Source organism: Nuphar pumila, chromosome 3, assembly GCF_984573655.1.
Source record: "Nuphar pumila chromosome 3, dmNupPumi1.hap1.1, whole genome shotgun sequence".
Classification (NCBI taxonomy): Eukaryota; Viridiplantae; Streptophyta; class Magnoliopsida; order Nymphaeales; family Nymphaeaceae; genus Nuphar; species Nuphar pumila.
In genome coordinates this window covers 6,945,928-6,972,530 of record NC_143251.1, presented here as the reverse complement: position 1 = coordinate 6,972,530, position 26,603 = coordinate 6,945,928, and the positions used below count along the sequence as shown (strand labels likewise).

The window sequence follows — 26,603 nt, the reverse complement described above, 5'->3', positions numbered from 1 at the left end:
TACACATACTAATTTACAGATAATTAAGGCGTCAAAAACTCATCAAGGCAGTGTTTCAACTTTTGAAACGTCACGGGTTTAGATACAAATGAATCCATACCATTTGCGAGGCATTCCGCAGCGCTCTCAGCCAATGCATTAGCTGTCATCTGGAATAACCAACATAGAAAAAAATTATAAACCAGTAACAAATATAACAATATTTTTCATCTCCAAGAAATTATGTTCAGCATATTTTTCATCTCCAAGAAACATAAGAAAAACAAGGTGAACCTAGATGGTGTCAATGCTGAGTGCAATGCCTGAGCAGAATGCTAAAGCCTTGCTTCAGGTTGCAGCCCTATTAATAATTAATATCTATTGTACAACTTAACCAAATCCAGGGGGAATCTAGAAACTGGGGGAGGATTGGATGTGATATTTGATAAAAGATAAAAGAATTGACGGATACGAGCCCCACCAAGAAGTTCAAAGTTTAGGTTCTTCCTGATAGTCGCATCATTACTACAAGTTGGGAAGTATATAGGCAGACATTATAGATTAGATATCAAGAAAGTCCAATTCTAATTACTTTGATTCTCGAAGAATCTGGAGAAGGCCAAGCAGAGACCTTGAGACCAAAGTCATTGAGGGTGAGATCCCCCTTCATCTATGCAGCCAGCCGAGATTAGCTGATGTCCTGTTCCCAAGCCTGGACCTAGGTGAGGCCCATTACTAGGTGCCAACATAGTCATCTAAGCAAGCAATTAGCAGCTGGCAGGTAACATCTTTCTTATCTCATATAAGTCCCAGTCAAGCCACAGTTTCAGGAATTTGTTGGAGGGCAAACCCATTAAGTACAATAGGAGAAGGTGGTTGCCTTTATTGTTATCTTGTAAAGACAAAAATGCTAATTGCAATAAGTAGTTATAAAGTTATATATGATGTAACATATGTCACGTACTGTAAGCTATCATGGCATGCATGATTATGATTAAGCTATTCTTTGCAACATAGCAATTAACTACATGGTTTGTTAGTGCATGCAGTTTTCTTTTCCACAATATGATTATTAAATGATTGTCACCTGTGTTCAGTTTGAAAAACGAGATCCAACAGCTGTCTGTATCGTGCATAGCATAGTCACCAATATCATTCAAGGTAATTTCTCGGTGAGGGTTTTTCTAGGAGATATTTTCAAAAGGTAGAAAATCTTAGGAAATTTTTGGAAGCTTAAAAATTTGAAAAAATATAAATAATAGTAAGAAAGAATAGGTTTTCTATTATTTTTCTTACAAAAATATAAATAAACAAGTTTTAAACTATGTCATAAAGACTCCGTTTTGACTGCCATTTGGTATCCCCTTATATACAAGTCATATTGGGAACTTCACAAAAATGGACAAATCCCCGTATCCGCAGCCCTCATAGGTTTTAAAAGTTCTTAAAATACAAAAGAAAAAATATAGAAAAACTGAACTTAAAATACATAAAAACAAGAATTTTAAGAAGAATTTGCAAAAATATCATGATAATATCACAATATTTTCATTTTAGCAATATTTTGCAAATATCATGAGATTTTCCCGATATTATCGACTACCTTAAAATATTGGTATTTCTCTTGATATTTTCAGAATATCGCCGACATCGGCAACTATACATCAGAATTTTTTGTAGTAGTAGCAGCACAAGAATCAGAGCATGAATTTTTTAGTGCATTAGAAGTATTGACTCCTTCCATCATTACTCTTAAATATATGGCATGCTACACAGAAGCACTTTGCACACATGCATCAGTCCAACGTGCTAAGAAACAACCTACAGGAAGAGTGTTAAAAAAAGCCTAAATTATCATAACAAACTGATTATAAAGCTAAATCTCAGCAATGAAAACGCCCCATGCATATCCTTTTGTTCTTGTATCTTGGGTCATGGATATTCTTCCTTTTACTGCTTTTTTATTGAATTTATGATTACTATTATTATTAATATTTCTGTTGTAAAAAACAATGATAGCAACAATATTGTGTACAAAACAATAATTTATTCCCCGACATGCCTCATTTTTCTTCATTTCAAGACTGGAAGCTTCAATACATGATCCAACTTTTAATGTCCAAAAATATAACACTCAAATTTTTACTTTTGAAAAATATAAAAGAAAATTCTTAAAACAAAAAGAATTTGAAACTAGAGAACATTCCATTATTCTTTTATTGATTCCACTGGCATACCCTGTGTAGACTGCTTATTTGATCAAAATGATCACTCATAGTTCCAGGAAAGGGAAAATGGAAATATGATCTTAGAAAAATGAGATAAAGAGCATATCTACTATTAACAGATGAATATCCTCTAGAAGAAATAGTGTATAAGAGGTTATTTAACTAATACTTTAGGAATTTCATATAGAATACAGTGCAGAAACATCATCTGATGCATTATAATAAACATGTGCAGACTTACCCACAAAGATTTTTGCTAAGTTCATATAACAAAAAGCACAGAGAGAATGAGTCAAACCAAAAGGTTTAATCATGTTTTCACAAGGAACAGAAATTATCATCAAATAAGTTACCGCGATGATGGGGATCCTCTTGCGTGGTGTCACAGTATATGGTCCATTAGACTGAAAGTCTGGGGAGGGAAATGTGATACTCCTTCCTGGTTGAAGGGAATCATCCCATTTTCCAGTCTCTTCAAAAGAACGGATTAGCCTTGTCGCTTCAAGGCCATTCATTACTGGCATGCATACATCCTGCATGAACATGATAACTTATCGTAAGGTGATACGAAAATTTTAAAGCAGATGTTCACATTGAAGGATTTGTAAAAGACAATAGAAAATATATAAACTGTTAAACATATATAGAACAATATCAAATTGGCAAACTACAAGACCACTACTTTAGGAACTCACTGAGATTCAAGACATCATTGTACAGTGAAACAAGAATATTTGAACTTTAGATGAGTTCATTTCAAATTCAAGATGTTCGAGCGAAGTGAAACTGGTTAAATCATTGTCTTAGATATTAAACCAGCAGGGTTACCAGGGGAAAACCCATCAGAATTCCTTGTCTCAACTTTTAACGGAAGACGCCATGGCCATGAAATTATTTTGCAATGAAAAATTGCCTCATAACTTCCTGTTCAAATATAGAAGACTTCACAAACTCATAACCCTCTTTACTTGATCTAAGCCATCTCAAGTAAATGACTTCACTGGTCTTGATTCCTTCGAATTTAGATGATTCAACAATGAACATGCAAAACCTTCCATGTTTGATGTCTAGATATTGCCTTAACTGGTAAGCAAACCAATATACAATTGTTGCACTGAATTACAACCTTGACTCCTACATAAATAGTATCATACAGGTCAATGAGAACAGATATGCCTAAATAAATAATCTGTAGCAAGATTCTCTCAGAAAGCATTCTGGACAAGGAGAATTCAGATCTTCGACTCTTAAATCTGGAACCCATGGAGTGACCACCTAATAATAGCAGTGTTAAATGTTTAGAATATGTTCAGCTCAAGTTCCATTATTTAAGAGTAATCGAATAAAATATGTATTTCAGATATTGCATAAACACTTTTGGTGAAATTCTGTTCATGTTGTCTTTCGTATTCAATGATAAGATTTAACATCACCATGAGGATATCCAAATCAGTCAAGGTTTCCAATTTTACCTCCTACAAAACTAGATCATTTTCATTTTTTTTGACTTACGAATGGACAAATGGACTTGTAGTGGTCTGATCAAAGCTTAGCTAACAAAAAAAAATAATGTGACGCAACATATAAACATTAAGTGAGACGTGTTATATGCAAGACATACAAAATCTTTTTAGCACCTCTGGAATCAAATGAAACATTCAGTATTTCTTAAATTCAATATCAAGAAACTAAAAGATATCTCTTTTCAGCAGAAACCTTAGAGCTGATTTTCATATTAGTCAACTTTCATAAATCAGAAAAGATTCAGCTACGACGCTTATTAGATTTAGCAGATTATTATAGGAAGGTTCAGGAAGCAATTTCATTACCTTTATAAAATAAATTATTGGAGGTAAATACTCTAGGGTTTTAATTATTATTACTTGAGAAAGCATATTTAAATGTCAGAAAAACAATTGTATGGTTACCATATTGTAGCTTCAAGTTTTCACAAAGGTCTGATGCTACCAACATGGGACACAATCACCAGGAAGTAAACTATGACGTGTGCTTTATCCACACCATGATTGCCTCTCATATGTGGTTTGACACATCATTACCTATTTTTAGTGAATGAAAGTGCCTCAACTGCAACTATATTAAAACACTATAGTAATGGACATAAGCAGATTATTCTCACAAATATATTATGTTTCTAATATATTCAAGGAAATTTTTCAATTGTACCATTAAAATTAGATCATATTGGGAACACTGAATGGCATGAACTGCTTCTAATCCATTGTTCACTACATCTATATCATGACCCAGCTGCTTCATCATGGACTGTGTTACCATCACATTGATCTTGTTATCTTCAACAAGGAGGATTCTGGGTTTTGGTCTGGGATTTTGTGGTTCCAAAGTGCTGCTTGTTGTGGTACCAAAGCTTCCAGCAGATTTCTCATGCTCTTGACTCTGATCCTTTCCTTTACACTGCCCGTTGTTCACAACCACCTCAGCAGTTACTGTTCTTGGAGGTTCATGGAGGAGCTGATCACAACATAAAGTTCTTTGATCATTAGCATTTTCATTGCTATTTGTCATGCTTTTATCATCATGATCAAGTTTTGAATGCTTTTCTGAAGAATTTTCGTGGTCTAAAATTGATTCTGAAGCATTAGAAAGTGAGCAACCTTCATCAACTGGTACTGACTCTCTGGTGTCACACTTTAAGGAAGGGGCCGGTGGTAAACCAGGACATAAACCATTTGGTGTGTTGATGCCATTGAGAAGGCCATTATTTAATGGTGAAATCCTCATCCTTCTTCCACCAGAGGACAATAATGATTGGGGTGGAAAATGAAAATGCCCTACTTTGGCCTCCTCTGTATGGGAAAATGATAAAGAGCCATTGTTGGGTAAATCTGAAATTTCATCATCAGGATCATCTGAAAGCACCTCTGTTTGAGGAACCTGACAGGGCAATATAAACGTGAATGTTGAACCAGAATTCTCATGACTTGTAACACTAAGATGTCCTCCCATTAGTTCCACCTGTCTCCAAACATTTTGAACTAATCAATAGGAAGCAAACATCCAATTTCAGGTGTTAAAAATAATCATGAACGACATACCAATTCCCAAACTGAACATCTAGAAAATAGAGAATACTGTAAGTAGTATAAAACAAGGTCGAAACTTTGAAAACTTAATATACTCAATCTAAACTTTCAAATTTTATTATACCACACATCAATAAATTTCAGCGGGGAAAATGATAAAAATAACAGAAACATAAACCAGAGAGGGGCTCAAGTTTGCGGCGATCAAAACTAGACAAACCTTTCACATATTTAAAGACAGACCGATCAGCCGGGGGCAATTACCCAAATAGTTCACCCAGAGTTAATGGGGAAGAAAAAAAAGCTACACAACCTGCATAGGTTTATGATTTATGACCCTTCAGTAGCTTTATATAATTTTCAATATGATTTATTGTTACATGCTAGTTTTTTCAAAACCTTATTTTATTTTCGTATATTAAAAATAAAAAGTGATGTCGAGCAAGTTGAACAGGTTCTGACTTGCAGAGCTTGAATAACAAATAAGACAAGATTCATAAATATAAGTGCAATGCAATCAAACTCAGATGTTTTTAAACACCCATCCCTCTATCCTAGCTTAAAGAACACTATGAGGAGGTGTTTTACCAAGAGGTTCCTAAGAGAAAAGTGAGCAGCTGTTTCATATCCAACTTTCAATGATCCCCAGGAGATAAATGGCTCATCCATGGATCTAGTAAAGGCAAAGTTAAATGTGCAACTTTAAAAAGATTTGCCATAAATAAATAATATCTAGATAGAGGGTCAGTGGACTTCTAATGGACTATATTAGCCCCTATTCACAGGTGTTTTCATTTTTATGCATTGTTTATTTGATTAAGAGAAGTTTATCCATCATGCCATTGGCAGTCAATTGAAACTGGCATCTAAAGATAACAAATTATACAAATTTCATAAACATGTTGAAATAGAAACTATTATAACTTTCTATCAAATTAAAAGGTTCAAATTGGGCAACTGGAAGCTGACACATGGATATGGATGCAGGAACAGTACACGATGTGGACGGCAATTACATATACATATTCATACATACATATATAACCACAGTTCTAAATCAATACACTTAAGAACAAATCACATAATAAACTAAGTTGAATTAATTGATGACAAATTTTAAAAGAAAAAAAACAGAAGTGATTAGAAAATAAGTAATCAAGATCATAAAAGGAAGTAGATAAAGTTAATGACATAGTGCTGATTGTGTCCATGAAGTGTCTTGATGTGTCTGTGTGGTGATGTGTCAACACTGGATATGCATGTTAAGTGAAGCGTCCGTGTGACATACACTGGAAATAATGAAATAAATATTATTTGTGTAGCATCAGAAACCAAGAACATACATACATATACATATACATATATATATATGTGTGTGTGTGTGTGTGTGTGTGTGTGTGTGTGTGTGTGTGTGTGTGTGTGTGCGCGTCCACTTTTAAGTGTTGAACCAAATGAACAGATCAAACTAGAGCCTAAGTTAGAAGCTCAAGCTGACATGAAACTGGCCTGTCATGATCTCAAGCCAAGAGCAAGCTGGCTTCTTTGAATAAAGAAACATTTTCCAATGGAAGGCAATGATCTCAAGCCAAGAGCAAGCTGGCTTCTTTGAATAAAGAAACATTTTCCAATGGAAGGCAAGGGAGGAAACTGAACTCTCAACAAACCAACTCCCCTACATACTGCTATGTAATACACTTCCTACCAACAAACATATAATTTCAACTTTACAAGCCCACCCAAGTCAAGCCGCGTCGAGCAACCCTTTTCCAATCTTGGCTCATTAAACATGATGAGCTCCTAAAACTAAGTTCATTGAGTGGAATGCAAGCCTCTTTCATGAGGACAATGAACTCATTAATTAGCCAAGCTGAGTCGAACTGTGAGCAGCTCACTTGACTTACTGTAGCTACTTCCATCATAAAGCAAGTTGCAAGAGAGACTTGTTTCACACTTCATGCAAAAATGCCGAGAATACATATTTTTTCAGTACAGAAGCTAAAGACAACACTGATAGCTCACCAACTGTTTGCAGATGGCAAGGCCAAGTCCTGTCCCACCGTATTTTCGGGCATGATCTGCACTAGCTTGCATATATTTCTTAAATAATGATGGTAACGCCTTTTCTGTACATGCGACAAGAAACATATCAAACATCACAAAGATTGCAGACAAAAGTAACTAGAGTGAAAGGTGCCGGAGTAAAATGACATAGAATGAACAAAAGACTTCAAACATATAATGTCACAACAAATCACCTGGTATGCCAATGCCAGTGTCATATACATCACAACCTAGCCAAACAACTGTTCCATGTGGACAATGAAGCTTCTTATTCTCTTCATCTGACAAAGATGGAACTTTACTTGTTGAAGATCTGGAACCCTCATCGGGACCATTGTACTTACTTTGACCTTCTTTATCCATTTGATAAGACAAGTCGTGACAAGATTCAGTAGAAGCACTTCCCTCTATCTTCTCTCCATATAGATTCAGCTGCTGGGCATCCAAATGATTTTGGTGACATCCTTTATCATTTTTAGCACAATGTTCTGATAGCACATAAAGATTTATGCCAACTTTTCCTTCATGTGTAAATTTGATGGCATTGCTGCGAAATTCAGCAATCTAAGATGTTAAAGCCTATTAATACAATTACAAAATTAAAAATAAGGAAAGGGACCAAATATTTTAGGTGTCAAAAGGTATGACAACCTTTTGAAAAGCTATAAACAATATCTGTATTATTCACACTGTAGATAATTCTAAAGCTTATCATATAACAGAGAGAAAAGCAACAGAGCTTCATCAAAGTCCACAGCAAGAAATGCAAATAGATCGAGATAGAGAGGACAAGAGAGAGCAAAAAGAGGGAAGAAAGGAGACAGAGAAAGTGCTTAACTATTGAGACTAGAGCAAATGAAATTTCACACACTTTCATTCAGTTATATTAGAGATACTAAAGGCACACATGTATGCACACACGGTGCACATGCGTACATACAGACATACATATACATATATACACATGCACACATGATACATATATATATATATATATATATATATGCAGATTATGATTTGGGCAGACAGAGCTAGGTTCATCATGGACAGCAATGCTCCCCTTCAAGTTGGTGCGAAGATGTCAATCATGTCCAAGTTGAACAGACACACACAGACTGGCCCTTCCAACTCTTTTCATCAGTATTTGCTCTTGTGAATTGCACAATGTATGGTGAAGAAATTTGAAGCGACTTTATTGCAAAGTGGCAATCAACAGCTATATGTTTTGTCCTATAATGAAGTACCAGACTGGCAGCAATATAGGTGGCTGTATTGTTAACATGAAAGTCTCATATGCAGAGGAATCCTTCTACCAAAATTAGGAGGTGCAAACAGATCAATTATCAGCCACTTCATGTTTGATCTGTATCCAAGTCTGAAATATATGCAATAGATGCAAAGCTGAGTGTGGATCCCAAGAAGATCATGTGAAGAAAGATCAAACCTGGAACTGAAACATAGACGGTAGTACTGGATCCACTGAAAGAAGGTTGAAAGCAAGCATTTTACTTTAAAAAGTGCAAATAGATCAGATTTTGATCTGGATACAGAAATAGATCCCATAATACTGATCAGAATCTGATTCGAGTCTGAGACCAACCAATGCAGTCAATCCAAATCCTATGTGGGTCAAAAATAGAGGGTCTAAATCCGAAAATAAACAGTTGGAGTCGGATCAGATATCTAACCAAATCTGATCCATTTTCACCCTAGCCTAAATCCAAGAGGATCCCTTTTACCCACATGCCCACACACATGTCATGAGTCATAGCTCTACTCATCTATAGCTCTATGACCATGCTATAATGCTTTAGTTATTTTCACTTCCATGAAACAAGTTTTTTTCCCACACTTACAGTAACCAAAAGTAGGCCCCCACTCTTAATGAATCAAGTTTTGTGCATACTTGTGCTATAAGAAGCTCACTATTGGTGCAGAATACCTTCATTTAGTTCATTTTTGTTGGCTTAAATGATCCGACTCTACATCTCCAAAATTTTCAAAACATTCAATAACAATTGTAACACTACCAGCCCCTTTAGCTCGTGTCAAACTCCAAGTGATTCATTCTCAAGGCAAACAAACTCGAAATTCTTCATATGAACTTCATTACCTCAAATTGAGACAGAAAAGTTTTGGTCAATGATGTACAAATGAAGATGTTTCATACATGAAACATATAAATCAAGGTGAAAACGTCAACTGAAGGCAAACAACAATCTTTGCAAAGGGATGAGAGGTAAAACCACATAAACTCTACAATATTAGTCTATAAAATAGACAATAGAGAAAGAAGTCTTACAATTAAAGTTCTTACCTGATCAAGTTTGTTAGAATTTGTCGAATCCTTAGCACATCACCAATAACCTAACATCAAACAGTTCTGGTCAATTTAAATAGGACAGATAAATGAAGCTGCACATATATGCTGATTGTAAGGACTTGAACAAAACTGGGATTGATGTGCCCTAATAGTCATAAACTCATATTTTGACTGCCGAAGACACACATAATTAAGTTGTATAGATTGCCTTCAAGTATGCTTCTATTCCATTTCTTCAAACACTTATTAAGACTAATACAACAAACAATCTAAGAAATTTAATCTATCAATTATAACATTTTAAAAATGGCGTTCCATGATATTCCTGCTTGATAGTGACCACCAAGGAGGTGATACTTAAACAGCTCATTCATTCTCAACAGTTGAGAAAAGATAATGAATCAATACACCTCAAAAAGTAACACAGCCGGGGTCAGCTGTGTGACAGAAAAACAAGAATCATATAGTGCTGCTTATCCCCTGCAGATATCAAATACATAATAAGCCGATTGGTATCCCTCTCAACCAAACTTCCTAAATAAAAGTGCAATTGCCTTATAGGTCCAGATGCTTTAGTAATACCTAGATTAGATCTTCCATACTGCTGAGTGTGCTCTTGCATCCCTCTCATTCAAAAACTAAGGAAAGTGCTACTCCTGATTCATTTAGCATGCAAAAGATTTAGAGTTAATCATAGCACTTACAGGTCCCTTTGTACAACAAAGTGTACTTACAATCTTCTCAACTTTCAAACAAAATTTTCACCTCTAAATTCAGAAGCCACCATGTGCATGGGCAACCCTGGAGAAGTAGCATGCTAATATTCACACATGAATGAGAAGAATGACTCATCATTAACTTACTCTTCAGACTTTGTCAATATTTTTCATCGTGACTATAAGGCCCAAGTATTGCTTATCAAAAAATAAGGCCTAAGTACAAGGTTTTGCATGCTAAAGGCCCAGGTGGTATCCCATGTGGTAAATGGGGTCTTGTGTCAAGCTGAAGGCCCAGGATCGAATCCCTCTGCCACATGGGATGGCTGTTTTCTAGTAGGGGTCCGCCTAACCCCAGCTTGCCTTTCAAACAAAAAAAATAAGGCATAAGTACAAGGTTCTGGCTATTATGCACTACATGAAGTGATCGGTGTTCCAGATCAATGATTCTGTCAATCAAGAATTCAAAGATGAAGGTTGTTAAATAAAAAATCAAACACCAATAAATTTCTTGTGTGATACATATCCACAATATTATGTAAAAGCCTAAAAGCTATGGACACAAGAGAAGAAAAGGGGAATCATTAAGGATTAATATTGACGCCCACATACTTTCTTTGTGTGGCTAACTAATTTTACAGTCGCCTACAGTTTTTATGTGTTTTTTCAATAATTCAAAATGATGTCAGCTAATGAAGATAAACAAAATAGAAATAAATTATTAAATTCACATTACCTAAAGAACTGTTCTTCCAATGTTGTTTCCCAACAGAAACTTCCCATGGAGAATAGGTAGTGTCAGAACAAGACTACTTGGACTTAGACAATGCAATCACACAAACAAGAAAATCCAGACACTTATTCCCAATAAGGCCAGGTTGGAACATCCCAAAGCCATATCTCTTGGACACCAACGTGTCCAGTGCCAGACACAGGTAAAAATGTGTGTGGAAACCGTCGAATCTGTATGACACAGTGTATGGAAACAATTGACCAATTTAGCGTGTACTACACACTCTTGGCAATTTGTGCCAGGAAAATTGATTGTAAAGCTGTGTCCCAAGGTATCAGTTAGCCATGTCTAGCATGAATAGATTGGCCAGCTAGATGTGTAAAGTTAGCATAGGTCCAAATCCGCCAAGAGCCACAGACCTTAAGAAACAAAATTTATTAACTTAAACTCTAACGAACTAGTGCCCTCAATAAGAAATTAGCTTAAAACCAAAAGATGAAGCAAGCATGTGTTGCTAATCATTACTAAGGCAATTACGTATCTCATTGATGTACAGAAAATTATAAAAGAACCTAGAGATCCTTCCAATCTCAAGCATGCAAAATCTACAAAGGAAGATGGTAATATTCTGCTATAATAGTTTCCATGATGAGACTTTGATAAAATCAATCACACAAAATTTTCCATCTTCACAAATTCATAAACTCTCACCTCAATAGGCACTTGAGGAGTTACAAATCCTTCCAAAGTCAGCTCCTTTTGCAAGGATGCTGCAGCAGTCTGCAGTACATGTTTCACCACCTCTCTTGGTCGAAACTTTGTTGCTTCCAACTTCATGGCTCCTATATTAAACAATGACAATAAACACAAATACCAGATGACTGACAATAGAAGGAAAAAGGTACTTCATATTGGAAATGAATATTATTCAACTCCATTATCTTAAGAGAATCAGAGCCTGTCTTCCTGCAATATCATTTATATTCTGCAAAAAAAAATCTTCAATTCATGTGCTTTGCCTTTAAATTTCTAAACTGTTGGATCAAGTTCAAAAAAGAAAGAGAGGTTTTAAACAAAAGTATAGTGTCTTTACTATTTTAGTCAATAAGATTACATCACAATAAATGAATCCTAATCCTATACATAAAAAAAAGACAGTCACATAAAGAAAGAACAAAAAACACATGCCATTCTAAGAACCTTACACAAAAAATGGCAAAATAGTATAAATAATGATAACCATATCTGAATGTAAAATGACAACTATGAACCCACTACATATATGCATATACACTATGGCATATCTACCCATTTCAAATATACTAGCTCTAACTGTTTACTTGGAAGAGACCACAACTTTGCCTCTTTTGTAGTCGTTGCAGCTAGAAACTATGCCAAAGAGAGCAAAAAAACTCTTATTAAAAACACCACCCAATAAGGTATACAACCATTGCTTCTTGATCCTAGTATTCTCACCTACATAACATTTTGCACTCCTTGAGCTTAGTACAGGAGGAAGCAAGCACAAGAAGAGCAATAGCAGCCCCTAACTGTTTAATAATCGAGTGGACCTCCTAAACTGGCCAATTTTGCTACCACAATGCCCTCAATTCCTGAACTGATTGTAAACTTGCTTTAAATACAAGCATGCACCTTGGCTTCAAACTTAGTCAAATTTATTGATATTCTCTGCTCATTTGGGCGTAGCAATCATGATTAATATGAGCTTTTTACCTTCCAATCAAGATACCCATTTGTCTAGCTGGTTGAATCTGCTCCTGGTTTTGGCTTCACGCCATCAATGTATTTCCCTGATCCTTTTCCTTCTTTCACTGTTTTTATAAACAAAACAACAAGTACACTTTGCTCCATCTAACTTGACTAGAAGCAATTAAACAGACTAACTTTTGTCCAAGTCGCTTACCAACTCAAGAATCACTTCAATCACAAATAACCAAAGTTTCTAATAGGGATAATTCATCTTATTTGGTCGCACTCCACCAAACCAGCCCTTAATATAAAAAAATGAACTGTTTAACCTCAAATTGACCCAAAACAGCTGCATCCTATACAGAAGTCAATATCAGACTTGATACGCCACTTGAATGACTGGAAGCCATATCTTCCAAAACCTCTATCAAAAATGATAAAAGTGGGACCAATTCTCATAACCAAAGGCATAAACCAAACCATGAGTTCCTCAAAAAATCAAAACAAACAATCCAGCTAAATAAAACCAGAAATTCTTATAAATCCCATTACTCCTCCAATACAGCTCCCAAAATGTTTAATAATCGAGTGGACCTCCTAAACTGGCCAATTGTGTGTGTGTGTGGTTGTACCTGAGTTTTTAAATCAAGCCCATCATTTTATCTTATGGCTCAAGGGGTTAAATAAGGGGAAAATTATTCCAATGACTCTGTAACTCTTAGCATGGCTGAATATGATGAGCTCTTTGCCTTATGTTCATCCACTTTGAAGCCTCTTGTTGCGGAGGTTGCAGGCTCGGCAGGTGATGGCCTTTCTGGCCAAGGTGGTAGGTGGATCATTGATTCAGGAGCATCCAGACACTTGTGTGAAAATTCGTGTAACTTTTTAAATTTAAAACTTGTCTCAGTTCAAAAAAGGGTAGTCCTTGTTGATGGCAGCTCTTCTCCAATTGTAAGGCAGGGAAACATGTCTATTTCCCCTACCCTTCAATTGTCAAATGTTCTTCATGCTCCTTCTTTTCCACAGAATCTATTATCTGTCAGTCGAATGACAAAAGAGCTAAATTGTAGGGTAATTTTTTATCCTATGGGTTGCACTTTTCAGGACTTGCTGACGGGGAAGAGGATCGGTAGCGGCTATGAGGAAGGTGGTGTGTATTATCTACATAAACCAGTGGTACCTGTCTATTCTGCTGTTACTTCTTCCTCAAGTCCTTTATTGTGGCATCATCGTCTTGGTCATCTTCCAGTGCCAAAACTGTCAATTGGGAAACATGTCAATTGGGAAAGTCATTCCTCATATACCTCCCTCAGTTTCTTTTCAATGTGAAACATGTCAATTGGGAAAACATTGCTGAAGCGCTTTTCCCTCTAGTCAAAGTCCATCGAGTCAAAGATTGTTTGATCTTCTTCATGTCGATGTATGGGGTCTGAGTAGGATTCCTAGTAGGACTCAATGTCGTTATTATTTGGTCATTGTTGATGACTTCTCAAGGTTATCGTGGGTGTTCTTGTTAAAAGATCGGTCTCAAGGCCCTGTCATTCTTAAATCTTTGATTGCTGAAATAAAAACTCAAATTGACGTGTGTGTTAGAATTGTTCACACTGATAATGCTCTTGAGTTCAAATCCAAAGACTTGCTTCAATTCTATTCCGCTAAAGGGATTCAACCTTAATTTATATGTCCTCATACATCCCAACAAAATGGTGTGGCTGAGAGGAAACATAGACAAATTCTCAATGTCGCTTGGTGCCTAATGATTCAATCCAATATGCCTGCATCATACTGGGGAGATGCAGTTTTGACTGCTGGTTTTCTTATAAACCGCATGCCTTCAAGTTCTGTAGAAGACCAGATCCCAATCCAAATTCTCCATCCAGAGGTTCCTCTCTTTCCTATCCCCCTTAAAGTTTTTGGATGTGTGTGCTTTGTGCATAAGCTGGGTCCTGAATGAGATAAACTTGTTTCGCAGTCTATTAAATGTGTTTTTCTTGGGTATCCTAAGAATCAAAAAGGATATTGTTGCTATGACCCTATATCCCATAAAGAGTATGTTAGTGCGAATATTACCTTCTTTAAGTCTACTCCATATTTCTCGAGTACTACTCTAAGGTTACAGGAGAGTCAGGGTGATGTCTTTCCTCTATTAATTCCTCCTTTTCCTTTAGAGTCGTTCACTCTACAGCCTTTGGCTCCATCCTCTGGGGAGTCTCGCTACAGAAACCCTCCTATAGTGTATACTCACAGGTTACCACCTACCTCCATGCCCCCATTATCTCCTTCTCCTGAGGTAAGTATCTCTGAGCATACTGAAGTTTCTGCTCTTGATGATGATCTTCCTATTGCTCTGCGCAAAGGGAAAAGACGGTGCACCCTTCATCCCATTTCTCAGTTTGTTTTTGTAGTTAATCTTGGGGCATCTATGAAGAATTTTATCTCGGCTATGTCTGTCTCCTTTGTTCCGCTTCATCATAGTCAGGCTTTATTCGACCCCAAATGGATGCAGGCTATGCAGGATGAGATGGATGCCCTATGCTCTAGGGGCACTTGGGACTTGGTTGATCCTCCTACTGATGCAGATATTGTTGGCTGCAAATGGGTATATACCATTAAATATAACTCGGATGGGTCAATTGAACGGTACAAAGCCCGGTTGGTTGCAAAAGGCTATACTTATACTTATGGTGTTGACTTTTTTGAAACTTTTTTCTCAGTCGCTCATCTTAGGACTATTCGTCTTGTTCTCTCTGTTGCAGTGCACTATGGATGGCCCTTGTCTCAGTTGGATATCAAGAATGTCTTTTTGTATGGGGATTTACATGAAACAATCTATATGCAACAACCCTCAGGCTTTGAGATTCAGGGGGAGTGTCAGAAAGTGTGCAAGTTGAAGAAGGCTATTTATGGCCTGAAGCAGAGTCCTCAGGCATGGTTTCAAAAATTATTTGAGGTAATGTCAGATTTTGGATTTGTCAGGTCAGCCTCAGACCACTCATTGTTTATCAAGAAAACTAGTTCTGGAATTATGGTTATGGTGGTATATGTAGATGACATCATATTAACAGGAAACGGTGCCCAAGATATTTCTGCAACAAAGGATCATCTTCAGAAACATTTTGTTACTAAAGATCTTGGTTCCCTCCGATATTTTTTGGGTATTGAGGCTGCAAGAAACAAAGAGAGCTTAGTTTTGTCACAAAGAAAGTATGTGATGGACTTATTAAAAGAGACTGGAATGCTATGAGCGAAGCCAGCTAACATTCCGATGGATCCCAAAACTTATATGTTCGATGAGAAGTCTGAATATGTGGATAGTACCAGTTTTAGATACTTGGTGGGTAAGTTGTTATATGTGACTGTTATTAGACCTGACATTTCATTAGCTGTGAGTAAAATTAGTCAATTCATGGATAAACCTACCAAAGTTCACTGGGATGCAGCTATGATGGTTCTCATGTACTTAAAGTCATCTCCGGGTAAAGGACTGTTGTTTAAACAAAATCCTTCCTTGGACGTTGTTGCTTATACTGACACAGATTATGCGGGGTATATCGAAGATAGAAAGTCAACAACTGGATTCTGTGTTTTTGTGGGAGGAAATCTCTTTACCTGGAGGAGTAAGAAACAAACTGTTGTAGCCAGGTCGAGTGCTGAATCAAAATACTGAGCTATGGCTCAGACCGCTGCTGAGATCATGTGGGTAAAATCAGTTTTGACCAAACTTCAGGTGAAAGTATCTCTACCTATGTTGATGGTGTGTGACAATAGGGTTGCTACATATATTGCCAACAACCCAGTTTTTCATGAAAGGACTAAACATATTGAAGTTGACTGTCACTATGTACATGACTTGGTTCAGGCTGGTTATATTTGCACAGATCATGTATCTTCCGAAGATCAAGTTGTTGATGTCTTTACCAAGGCCCTTACGAGGCCTAGTTTCTCCCATTGTTGTGACAAGCTGAGCATGATCGATATCTATGCTATGCTCCAGCTTGAAGGGGAGTGTTAAGATTAGTCAACTGAATTCTTTTTTATTCTTAAAAGTGTCTTTTTGATATCTCATTCATAATAAGGGACCCATATGTAATTTCCTCTTGAGACTAACTTCCTCTATTTAAACTAGAGGAGAGTAGCCCTAAATAAAGAAAATTAGTTTCTCTCTCTCTCTCTCTCTCTCTCTCTCTCTCTCTCTCTCTCTCTCTCTCTCTCTCTCTCTCTCTCTCTCTCTCTCTCTCTCTCTCTCTCTCTCTCTGTTCCTGAGTATTCAACAATATATATATATATATATATATATACACACACACACACACACATTGTGGGGATTTTAGGCTAAAACATGGATCTCAAATACTCAGACCGGACGGAATCAGATCAAGGTGGGCCCAATGCCTTGATCTGCATGTCAATGATCTTTTGAGAGATCCATAGCATTTAAACATCCCCTTTGTTCCTTGATCATACATAAATGAATAGAGGCTAAGAGTTGGACCAGTTCCACATGATAGGGGTGGGTATTGAGCTAAAAAGCCCGATGGGCCAAGGTGACTTGGCAATCTTGGGCTGGGTTTATGCCAGGATTTTATGCCTACATCTGCTAAGACCTAGGACAAACCTGAACCATTTATTGTCAGGCTTGGTTCAGACCAACCCAACAAAATACATACATATACATATAAACATACATATATGCTAATAAACAAAAGTAATAAAAAATATCTTCCCAGCATTTTAATTGGGTTTAGGATGGTTCTTGGCCCAAGCTGGCCCAACGACCCTGCTTAGTGTGTCAAACAGGTGGGCATGGGCTATCTCTTAGTGATGGGTTCCATTAAAACTGGAATTGAACCCGGCCCATTCGTTTGTAGGCTGAGCCACTGCAGTTGGTCCAGTGGGCTGCTCCTTATTGCACTTGCATCCTCCAAATTACCGACTCAAGGAAAAAAGCAAAGAAGAAAATAGAAGGAGATGAAAAGAAGATAAAAGATGAAGTTCATGTGCAAGCCCCTTTTCAATGAGTCCTACTCAATGCTAGAGTCAGGGGAACATAATAGGTCGATATCAATATTATGAACTGTCCCATTTTACATGTCCAAACAGAAGCTAAATTACAGTGAGCCCCTGCACAAGGGAAATAAGATGCAAAACAATTGGATGAGAATGGTTCTGGTCAATGGAACTGGTCAATGGTGTTACCCAGTTAAAGAATGAAAATCAGACTCTTGCATATACAGTTAAAAATAATGACACATTTACATCAGTTAGCAAAGATCTTGGAGTTCCCCCAGAGAAGTATACTTTTTAATTGTGAAAAGGTTTTTTAATTGTACTTGAAGTAGTCAACACTATAAGAATAACTCCCATCCTATGCAGGCAAAGATGCATAAAAGATGTTGACTGTATCCAAGATTAGGAATCTCAGAGAACCATTTCATATAGAAAAAATAAGCAGTGGATAGTGATAAATTAATCAAGCCACACAATTTTTCAAACACAACCATTTAAGTAGTATCTGAATCCGCACCTGACTCAACTTTAGAAAGGTCAAGGATATCATTGATAAGCTGCAAAACTAGATCCCCAGAGGACAACATGACATCCAATAACTGTCGTTGATCGGGATCTAGTTTGGTATTGGCAAGAATCTCTGCCATGCTCACAACTCCAGCTAAAGGAGATCGTATTTCATGTGACATGGTTGCCAGCATTTGTTTGGCTCGCATAGTTTCCTCTACAAGTCATGAGCAGGAAAAAAATTAGTACGAACTCAAGATTTTAGTTGCAATCCTCAAAAAATTTCATTCCCAAGATTAAATATCACACTAATTCATATATCCAGCTTATTTTTTCCTACCCGTAATATGTATTGTTTTATTCAGTTCCGTTTCTCTGGCTTTTTGAACTGCTATTTCTTCCCGAAGCTTTGCCATTTTTTCTCTTTTCTTAACCTGCAGTTCACAAATTTTCAACTTTGAATCATCCTAGCAAAATTATAACCTTAGATCATAGTCTATGTTTACACAGCAGATTAAACAGAATTATGAACATCAATTTAACAAGGTGTTTACGTGAGGCATGTTTATTTTAGTCTGCATTTAATAATAGCCTTCAGGTAGACCATCCTATCAAGATTACAATACAAGAGATTCTGTACCTGAACTCTGCTTAACATTCACCAATCCAGAATCAAAGCAGTATTTCATTTATGGATATTTATATATCATATAAGATATTCCAAAGGTCCTGATTTAAAGCTGCTTCCAAGAATAATTTCCTGAATTTTTATAAAATAATCCCTGTTGAAATTTATAATGATGTCAATTAGGCCAATCTATAATCTAGAGATCTTCTGTTTGATGATAATATATATAGTCTATGTCAAGAGGCTGACAACCATGTTTTTTAGTGGGGTCAGGGTCTTGAATTTACTTTATTATAAATGACTTCCCTAATAAGTATATTTTTTCCCTACAATAAGCATAAGAAACTTCAAGTGCAAAGGAAAGAGTAGCACTGAAAATTAAACCCTACAATTGTCAACCGTAGTTCTTCAGAAATAAAATGCAACCGACTTTTCATAAATTTTAAGATGGAAACTGCACTATGAAAAATGACAGCTCATTTATGCTGCACGCATTGACTTCATTATCGATCACTGAACATTGATGCCCTGACATCTATTCATTAGTAATGTAGGGTTATGTTTTATAAATATGATCAATGTATTGCAAAACCCTTCATTGGAATTGCCAAGCTCAAAAATAGTCTGCGCTAAAATATAAATCCTGAGGTCATTGGTACCATGAACAAGACAACCAATGGCTTCTCTATTGATGAAATATATGATTTATGCATAAAACTATCATAGTCAGCAGAAATACCATATCCGACTCACTAACATATATTAAAATATAGAAATTAATAGTCAACACATTGACATTATGGAGCTAATGGAGGAATAACATGGACAAATGAAGACCAAGTGTGAATATGAGAAGCAAAAGCAAAATTACTATATTGAAGAGTGTCTCACCTGATCCGTGATGTCCATCCCCATATAGTTTATTCCAATTGTATCCCCTGACTTGCTAAATACTGGTTCTACATATATCAAAAATGTCTTTGAGCCAAATAATTCTGTATGAAAAGTGAATTCCCTCTTTCCTGCTATTCCTCTCTCTAGGACTTCTCGTTTAAATTCTTCATTTTCCTTGACGCCATCTCCAGAAAAGATCTCAACATCAGTTTTACCAATGACGTCCTGGAAAGAAAGACATCAGCAACTAATTAAAAAAATATTGTCATTAATAAAATCTCTGCAGAAAGAAACAAGTTCCAGTACCCCATGTACCAAAGGTTTTCCCTCAATATAAGCACATGCTTAGATACCGACATGAACAATAAGCAACACCACAGATGGCATGGATTATCTTCATGCAATTAACAAAAAGAAAAAACACAGAACTAGATCAACGAAGTAGGCAGTATATTACCTCCTCTTGAAGACTTGGAAAAGGGTTATATATGAAACGGTAGCGCAACTCTTTGTCCTGCAATGGGATCATAAGAAACATCCTCAATTTGGAAAACCACATTAATTGTATTTGATTGAAAGTGTTACCAAGAAATAATATAGGCTTCGGCATGGCAGAAGCTATAAAATCCCTCATTCAAGTAATCATAAATATGTCTTAATCCCTTTAATGAAGTTTGTAGGATATAATATAATAAATACATAAGCAGATTGTGTTCAATAAGTAGCATGTACTGGAAGGATACCCGCGTTTCTGAAAGTTGCAACATAATAGCTTATCCAAGTGCCATGGTTGTAAAAGTCATAAAGTATCAGGTGAGTCAAATATAGTTGTTAGATCCAATACAATATAATACAACTGAATGCATCTACAAAAGGAAGAATCCATAGACTTCAGAAAAGAATGCAGCCTTCATAAACATTCATCTTTATAAGCATGAAGATGCAACACATAGACCAGTGTAGTGGAAAAGAAATCACTTTAGGTACAACTTCTGCTAGGATGTTGATCATATGAATAACAATGAAAAGTGACTTTGTAAGATGCATTTGTTTCTAGTCAAATGCAAACTTCTCCCTCACTGAATCAATAACAAAATGCAAAGTTTAACTCAAACAAAAGATTCTTTTTTTTTCTAGTGACTTACTATGCATGGAAGGAAATTATCTCAAACCAAAGAGATTGTGGTCTTCATTGTTCTCAGTCATTAAATAAAAATCCGCATAGTAAATCCAAAACCAACAACATTACCTGATGACCAAAAACAACTGGAGCAGTCTGGAGAATAAAATGCAAAAAGTTATCAGCCCTTTTCAGGATCTGAGATAATTCTTCTACTGGAGAGGACTGTTTTGTCATCTTCTGTATTATCTCTTGCAGCTTCTCCTGAAGTCTATGTTCTCTTTGAATGCTTGCCTCCAACATTTTCTCCAGTTGCATGTCTCTTTGTTTCCAGTACTTAACAGTGTCATATTCTGCATCAATCTCTATTTCTTTTCTATGAACAACTACAGCATTCTTCCTTGGAGGAATGGATCCCCATAAGTTATAATCTTCGTCAAATACAGAAACCGATCGCTTGTCACTGGCATATTTCTCTTCAAATTGATGATCCTCCAAGATCTCCAACTTTTTGAGTTCGGCTTCATGTTTTTGCTTGCTTAATGCATCAAGCTCTTCATTGAGTAGCCTAACAACATTAGCTTGTTTATATTCCCACTGCTTTACAAGGTATGTCAACTGAGAAGAGCCCTTCTCACTGTAGTTGGTTAACTCTACAAGACGTTTGAAGTCCATAATCGAAGGATCATCTACAATGTTGACCTCTTTTAACATATCTTGCTCTAGACCTGGCTTTTCTACATTGAACAGCTTCCCAACTTCATTGCCCAAATCTTCTGGCCACATAGAAGGCAGGACTTCTAAATCCGTCTCCATTGAACAATTGTCCCCCATCTTACATACCTCAGGAAAAGGAAAGAACTCACATAAATTCCCTAAGTATGGTACTCTGGGCTAGTCATCAGAAAACACTGAACTACAAGCTTGCAGTACTGCACATGGCGGAGAACATAAATAAAGCAGCACAAGGGATCCATCACATCTGCACTTTGAAAGCCAATAGAAAATATTCAACCCTGATGCTAACTCCTACAGCCTATAATCATCAAAGGAAGTGAGAGACGAAAGCAACGAAATAACAATATGCAAGATTTAATTAAGAGTATCAGTAAATAAATTTCTTAGCTCATAGATGCCACAAGAGACCAATGTCGGATTACAATCCTAAAAAGGAGAAAAAAAAAGGTGACAACAATTAATAAATTCCAATCATTCAATGAAATTCATAATTTCAAGTGAACTTATTCAAACAAATGGAGACAAGGAATCATATTCGCTTGCTTGGTATATGCATATAAAAAACTTATTTTCTCTTAGCGTTCATCAAACACAGTACAACAAAGCCAAGGAACCAGGATGAAGAATGGCATCCAAATATTAGACAATGACCAAAGAAACTGTTTGAGTATGTGATATACTTGCAACCCACAAATTTTAGTGGAGTTGTTTGATGCAGGTCAAATACTTCAATAAGCTTCATGAGGACCTGAATATGAGACACTAGTGACATAACTCATAAGGTACATTATTTTGTGGCAACAGCAACCTACCAGAAAATGATCCAATGGATATCTTGTTTCTGGGACACAAGATGTACGTAATCATCCTAAAGCATGCACACTTTCATCAGACTCATAAATGAAATGTTGCATCTCTCGAGGACGAACAAGAAGGCAATAACATGACTTTGATTGTGCACCTCTAAACATGAGTTTTGATTCGCATCAGTCTCTTTTTGTTGGACGTGGCCATCTTTATCCATCTTATGCCCCTCTTTATGCTTATGATAACTCCTATTTAATCATCTCAACCATGTAAATTGAAGAACTTATTACACAAGAATAAAGGACGACCTAGAACTTCCACCAATCTTCACTTTCTCTTGAAACGCGTGAATAAAACCCCAAAAGGAAAAATAAGCGATCCGTTTAAGAGTTGAATAGTTTCTGCGGATCTAAGATACTAAAAGAAGGTCAGAATAAGATCGTTTTGTAATTTCGAAGTTAGTGTAGCATAAAAGTCAACCAAGTGTCTCCCTAATTACGTCAGAAAGCAAACCAGAAAGAGAAAAAAAATCGTCATATGAAGAGATTAACGTGAAGAAGTGCCCTGATTCAATGTTACGTTAGTAAGATTTCTGAGATCAAGGGAACTCCAATTATTTAGCCTAAGATCAAAAAATTACTCCAAAAAAATTCAAAATCTAAAATAAAAGAACGAAAGAAAGAAAGGTACCCTAATTCAATGGGACGTTAGAAATATTGATGAGATCAAGGGAACTCCAACTATTTAACCTAAGATCAAAAAATTACTATTTCTGTCAAAAAAAACATACTACAAAAAAACTCAAAATCTAAAATAAAAGAACGGAAGAAAGAAAGGCTGACAACAGAAAAATCCTCCAAAGAAACGTCGATTCAACTCACAGAAATATTTATAGACGACGAAGATGAACGATCAACTACCTTCTTCAACGATCAACGTGCTGGAAGCTTCGCCTTCTTCACGACCGCATTCTCTCACTAAATCAAAGCTTCTTTAATCAACATAAACTGAAAAAACAAGAAAAAGAGAGAAAAGATAGAATCGCCCCCGAGAACAAGATCTCCTCCAATTCCCTCCTCGCACCTCCGCCGCGAGTTCAGCCACGCAAGAATCTCACCGAGAGACTTCGGAAAGAGATCGAGAAACTCCCGAGATCCATCAAAATCACACGGAATTCCGCTCAGGAAACCGAACGCGAAGATCACTGAAAATCTTCAAATCCGTGGACAGAAACAACGAAGACGGAGATCGGAGAGTGGGAGCAGAAGAAGAGCGTCTCCGAGAGAGAGGAGGGAAGCGAGGGAGAGGGCACGTGGGAGAGATGAAGAAGAAAAGGCGGAAAGCACTCCCTTCCCCACCCCCATGTGATCCCCCTGTGGGTCAATGCATATTTTATGCACTACTGCCTCTCTCTCTCTCTCTCTCTCTCTCTCTCTCTCTCTCTCTCTCTCTCTCTCTCTCTCTTGCATTAATCGGCGGGTTCCCGCTTGGGCGTTGCTTCGATCCTCACTCTCTTTCTCTTCACCTATTATTATTTTTCCCTCTTCCTCTTCTGGTTCTACTTCCCTCGAAAGGCACCGACTTCATGGAGCCGTTATATAAGGGAGAGACGCATACCGCCATTTTTTTTAAGCGTTCAGGAAACTTTAATTACGTAAATACCCCTAACCTTTTATCGAGTGACAAACTCAGGGCCCTTCGTCTTGTGCGCAATAATGGATCGGATTCGGTCGTAATATCGATCTGAATCCGATACGCTATCCTAGGTGGGTGTAAACGGGTAGGATTTGGTTGGGGATTTCACTGATTCAGTCATTTTCGGATCGGGCCTAATCGGATGTTGCATACTTGGATCTGGAGTGGGGCCCGGATTTGAATGAGAAACGTTAATACTACATCCGATCTGACTAGCTTAAGTAGCTTATTTGGATGTAAGTTCAAACGTATCCAGATTCGGACATCCATCAGATTCAGATGTAACACTCTTATCTAATCGGAATCTGTTTATTAATTGGATATGGCTTGTTCCACCAAATCCAACTAAATGGATTGGGATTAGATCAGATATCTGACCTGAATCCAAACAGTTGTCCTCACTGGGGTTCGGATCATAAAACAAGAACCGTGTTGACTTAAAGTTACATGATTGGACTTTTTAAGGTTCAGATTGGCAGTTTCTGTCGGATCATTTATACCCAAATCTGATCCATTTACACACTTTTTACATGACCGTTGCTTTGACCTTTTAGACTTTTAGCCTTCCTTTTTTCCGGGTCCATATGGGCCATGTAAAAATCGGGTATCCAAACACGCATTCACTAGCTGGTGCACTTTCTCGGCGAGGTCTGTCTTCTTGGTGGGCTTGAACTAGGCTCCTCATCATGATGACGCTTGGTTGGCCATATTTTGTGACCGCCTGAGCTCAGTGAAAGTGGGTGCATTCGAAACCGTAGTCACAAACATCGCCAACTTCAATAGAATGTCGTGATAAAATCCGATATTTTCGAATGTCAATATTATACCGAGAAATACACAACCTTTTCTAAATATCACCTGTTCTGAAAATATCACATTTTTAACCCGATATTAACAGGATAAAAAAGTACTTTTGCCTAGTTTTTATTTATTTAGATTTTATATATCTGTTTTTTTCGTGATTTTTCCAAGAGAAAACAATATAAACCAAATTTTGTTTCCTATGAGAAAAATTTACCTTGCAAAACATCACGTGATTTTTCCTCACTGAGCATTTTCCCAAGAACAAGATTTGTGACTGTGTTCAAACCCCATGAACGTCACACTCCATTGCGTAAGCCAAAGCGACTCCCTGAGGTTGATGCATGCATATGGAGGGGAAAAAACCTATCCGACGCAGATTTCCACATCCATCTCCTGATCCAATTTGATAGAACTATTAACCATAGTCATAAGCCTAGTTATTGGGATTTTTTTTTGGGCAATGGAAAATCTCTCAATAAATTAAAAGTTTTAATTTTATGAGAAAATATTGGTATGTTTATATTATATAATATATATGAAAATAAGAAAAAATATTAAAAATAATATATATATATCATGTTAATAATATGATAATATCACGAGAAAAACTTTATATTTTCAAAATAGGTGATATTTTGAAAATATCACATTTTGGGGGGGATTGTATTGGTCATTGAAAATCGCAATAAAATCGCATGATTAAAAAAAAGACGATATTTGTGACTATGCTATTAACCTAGAAAGGCACACATTTAGGGATGTCAACGGGTGGGGTTTGGTTCGGACCCAGGTGGAACCAGGACTCAAATTTCCAGTATGGTATCGGGTCCTAACCTGAGTCTAATCAGGTCCACTGTAAGAGAAATTAATCATACCCGGACCGGATAAGAACTACATGAACCAACATACCTGGAAAATAATATTTTTTATCATTTTTACATTGTAAAATCATGGGTCTTAATCGGAACTCAGGTCGGGCCCGGGTCCTGTAGAAAAATTCACAAACTATACCCGGATCCATTTGTTAATCGGATATTCATGTCCGGACCCAGATCTTAATCGGGTCTTCTTATTTATCACCATACCCGGACCCTATAGGGCTTGGTTTGGTTCCGGTCGAGTCCGGTAAACCCGACCCGTTGACACCCCTACACACATTAGAATTGTGCCAGAATTATAATTTTTTTTTCTTTAAATCCAGGCAAAAGCTTCCTCACTCACTGAGCTCATTTACTCGCTAGAGGATACACCTAGCTTCAGCCTTACGGGAAGGGATTTATACTTAGTGGGTTTTGAAGTCATGATGTTTCATCAACTTGGACATTCACGAGTTACCGTTGACTGGTAGGAGCCGCTGGTGCACGTCACCTTGTGTTGGGAGGTTGCAGGTTCAAAACCCAATGGTATAGTTGTGTAACTGGTAGGGGTCTGCCTAACCCCAGCTTGCCTTTAAAAAAAAAAACTTGGACATTCACGAGTCACCGCTGCTAGCACAAGCAGTAGAACCAACAACATATTGCAGGAAGAAAATTGTTAAAAACATATAAGATGAAACCAGTGTAGTCAGTATCGATGCGTAAGCCAAAAT

At 36.9% G+C, this 26,603-nt stretch overlaps 1 protein-coding gene across 1 annotated transcript; it reads right to left on the bottom strand.

Annotated features, from left to right (window-relative positions):
* Nucleotides 1-23: 23 nt before the first annotated feature.
* Nucleotides 24-23,524, bottom strand: HK5 (histidine kinase 5). The gene is made up of 13 exons (XM_089998523.1): nt 23,398-23,524; nt 21,101-21,953; nt 20,309-20,365; nt 19,849-20,076; nt 18,670-18,763; nt 18,340-18,546; nt 11,817-11,947; nt 9,651-9,700; nt 7,528-7,880; nt 7,292-7,395; nt 4,395-5,204; nt 2,561-2,740; nt 24-149 (listed from the first exon to the last, which is right to left on the bottom strand). The coding sequence occupies exons 2-13, from the start codon at nt 21,803-21,805 to the stop codon at nt 24-26; spliced, it is 3,045 nt and encodes a 1,014-aa protein (XP_089854649.1). The 5' UTR covers nt 21,806-21,953; nt 23,398-23,524.
* Between the last annotated feature and the right edge of the window lie 3,079 nt (nt 23,525-26,603).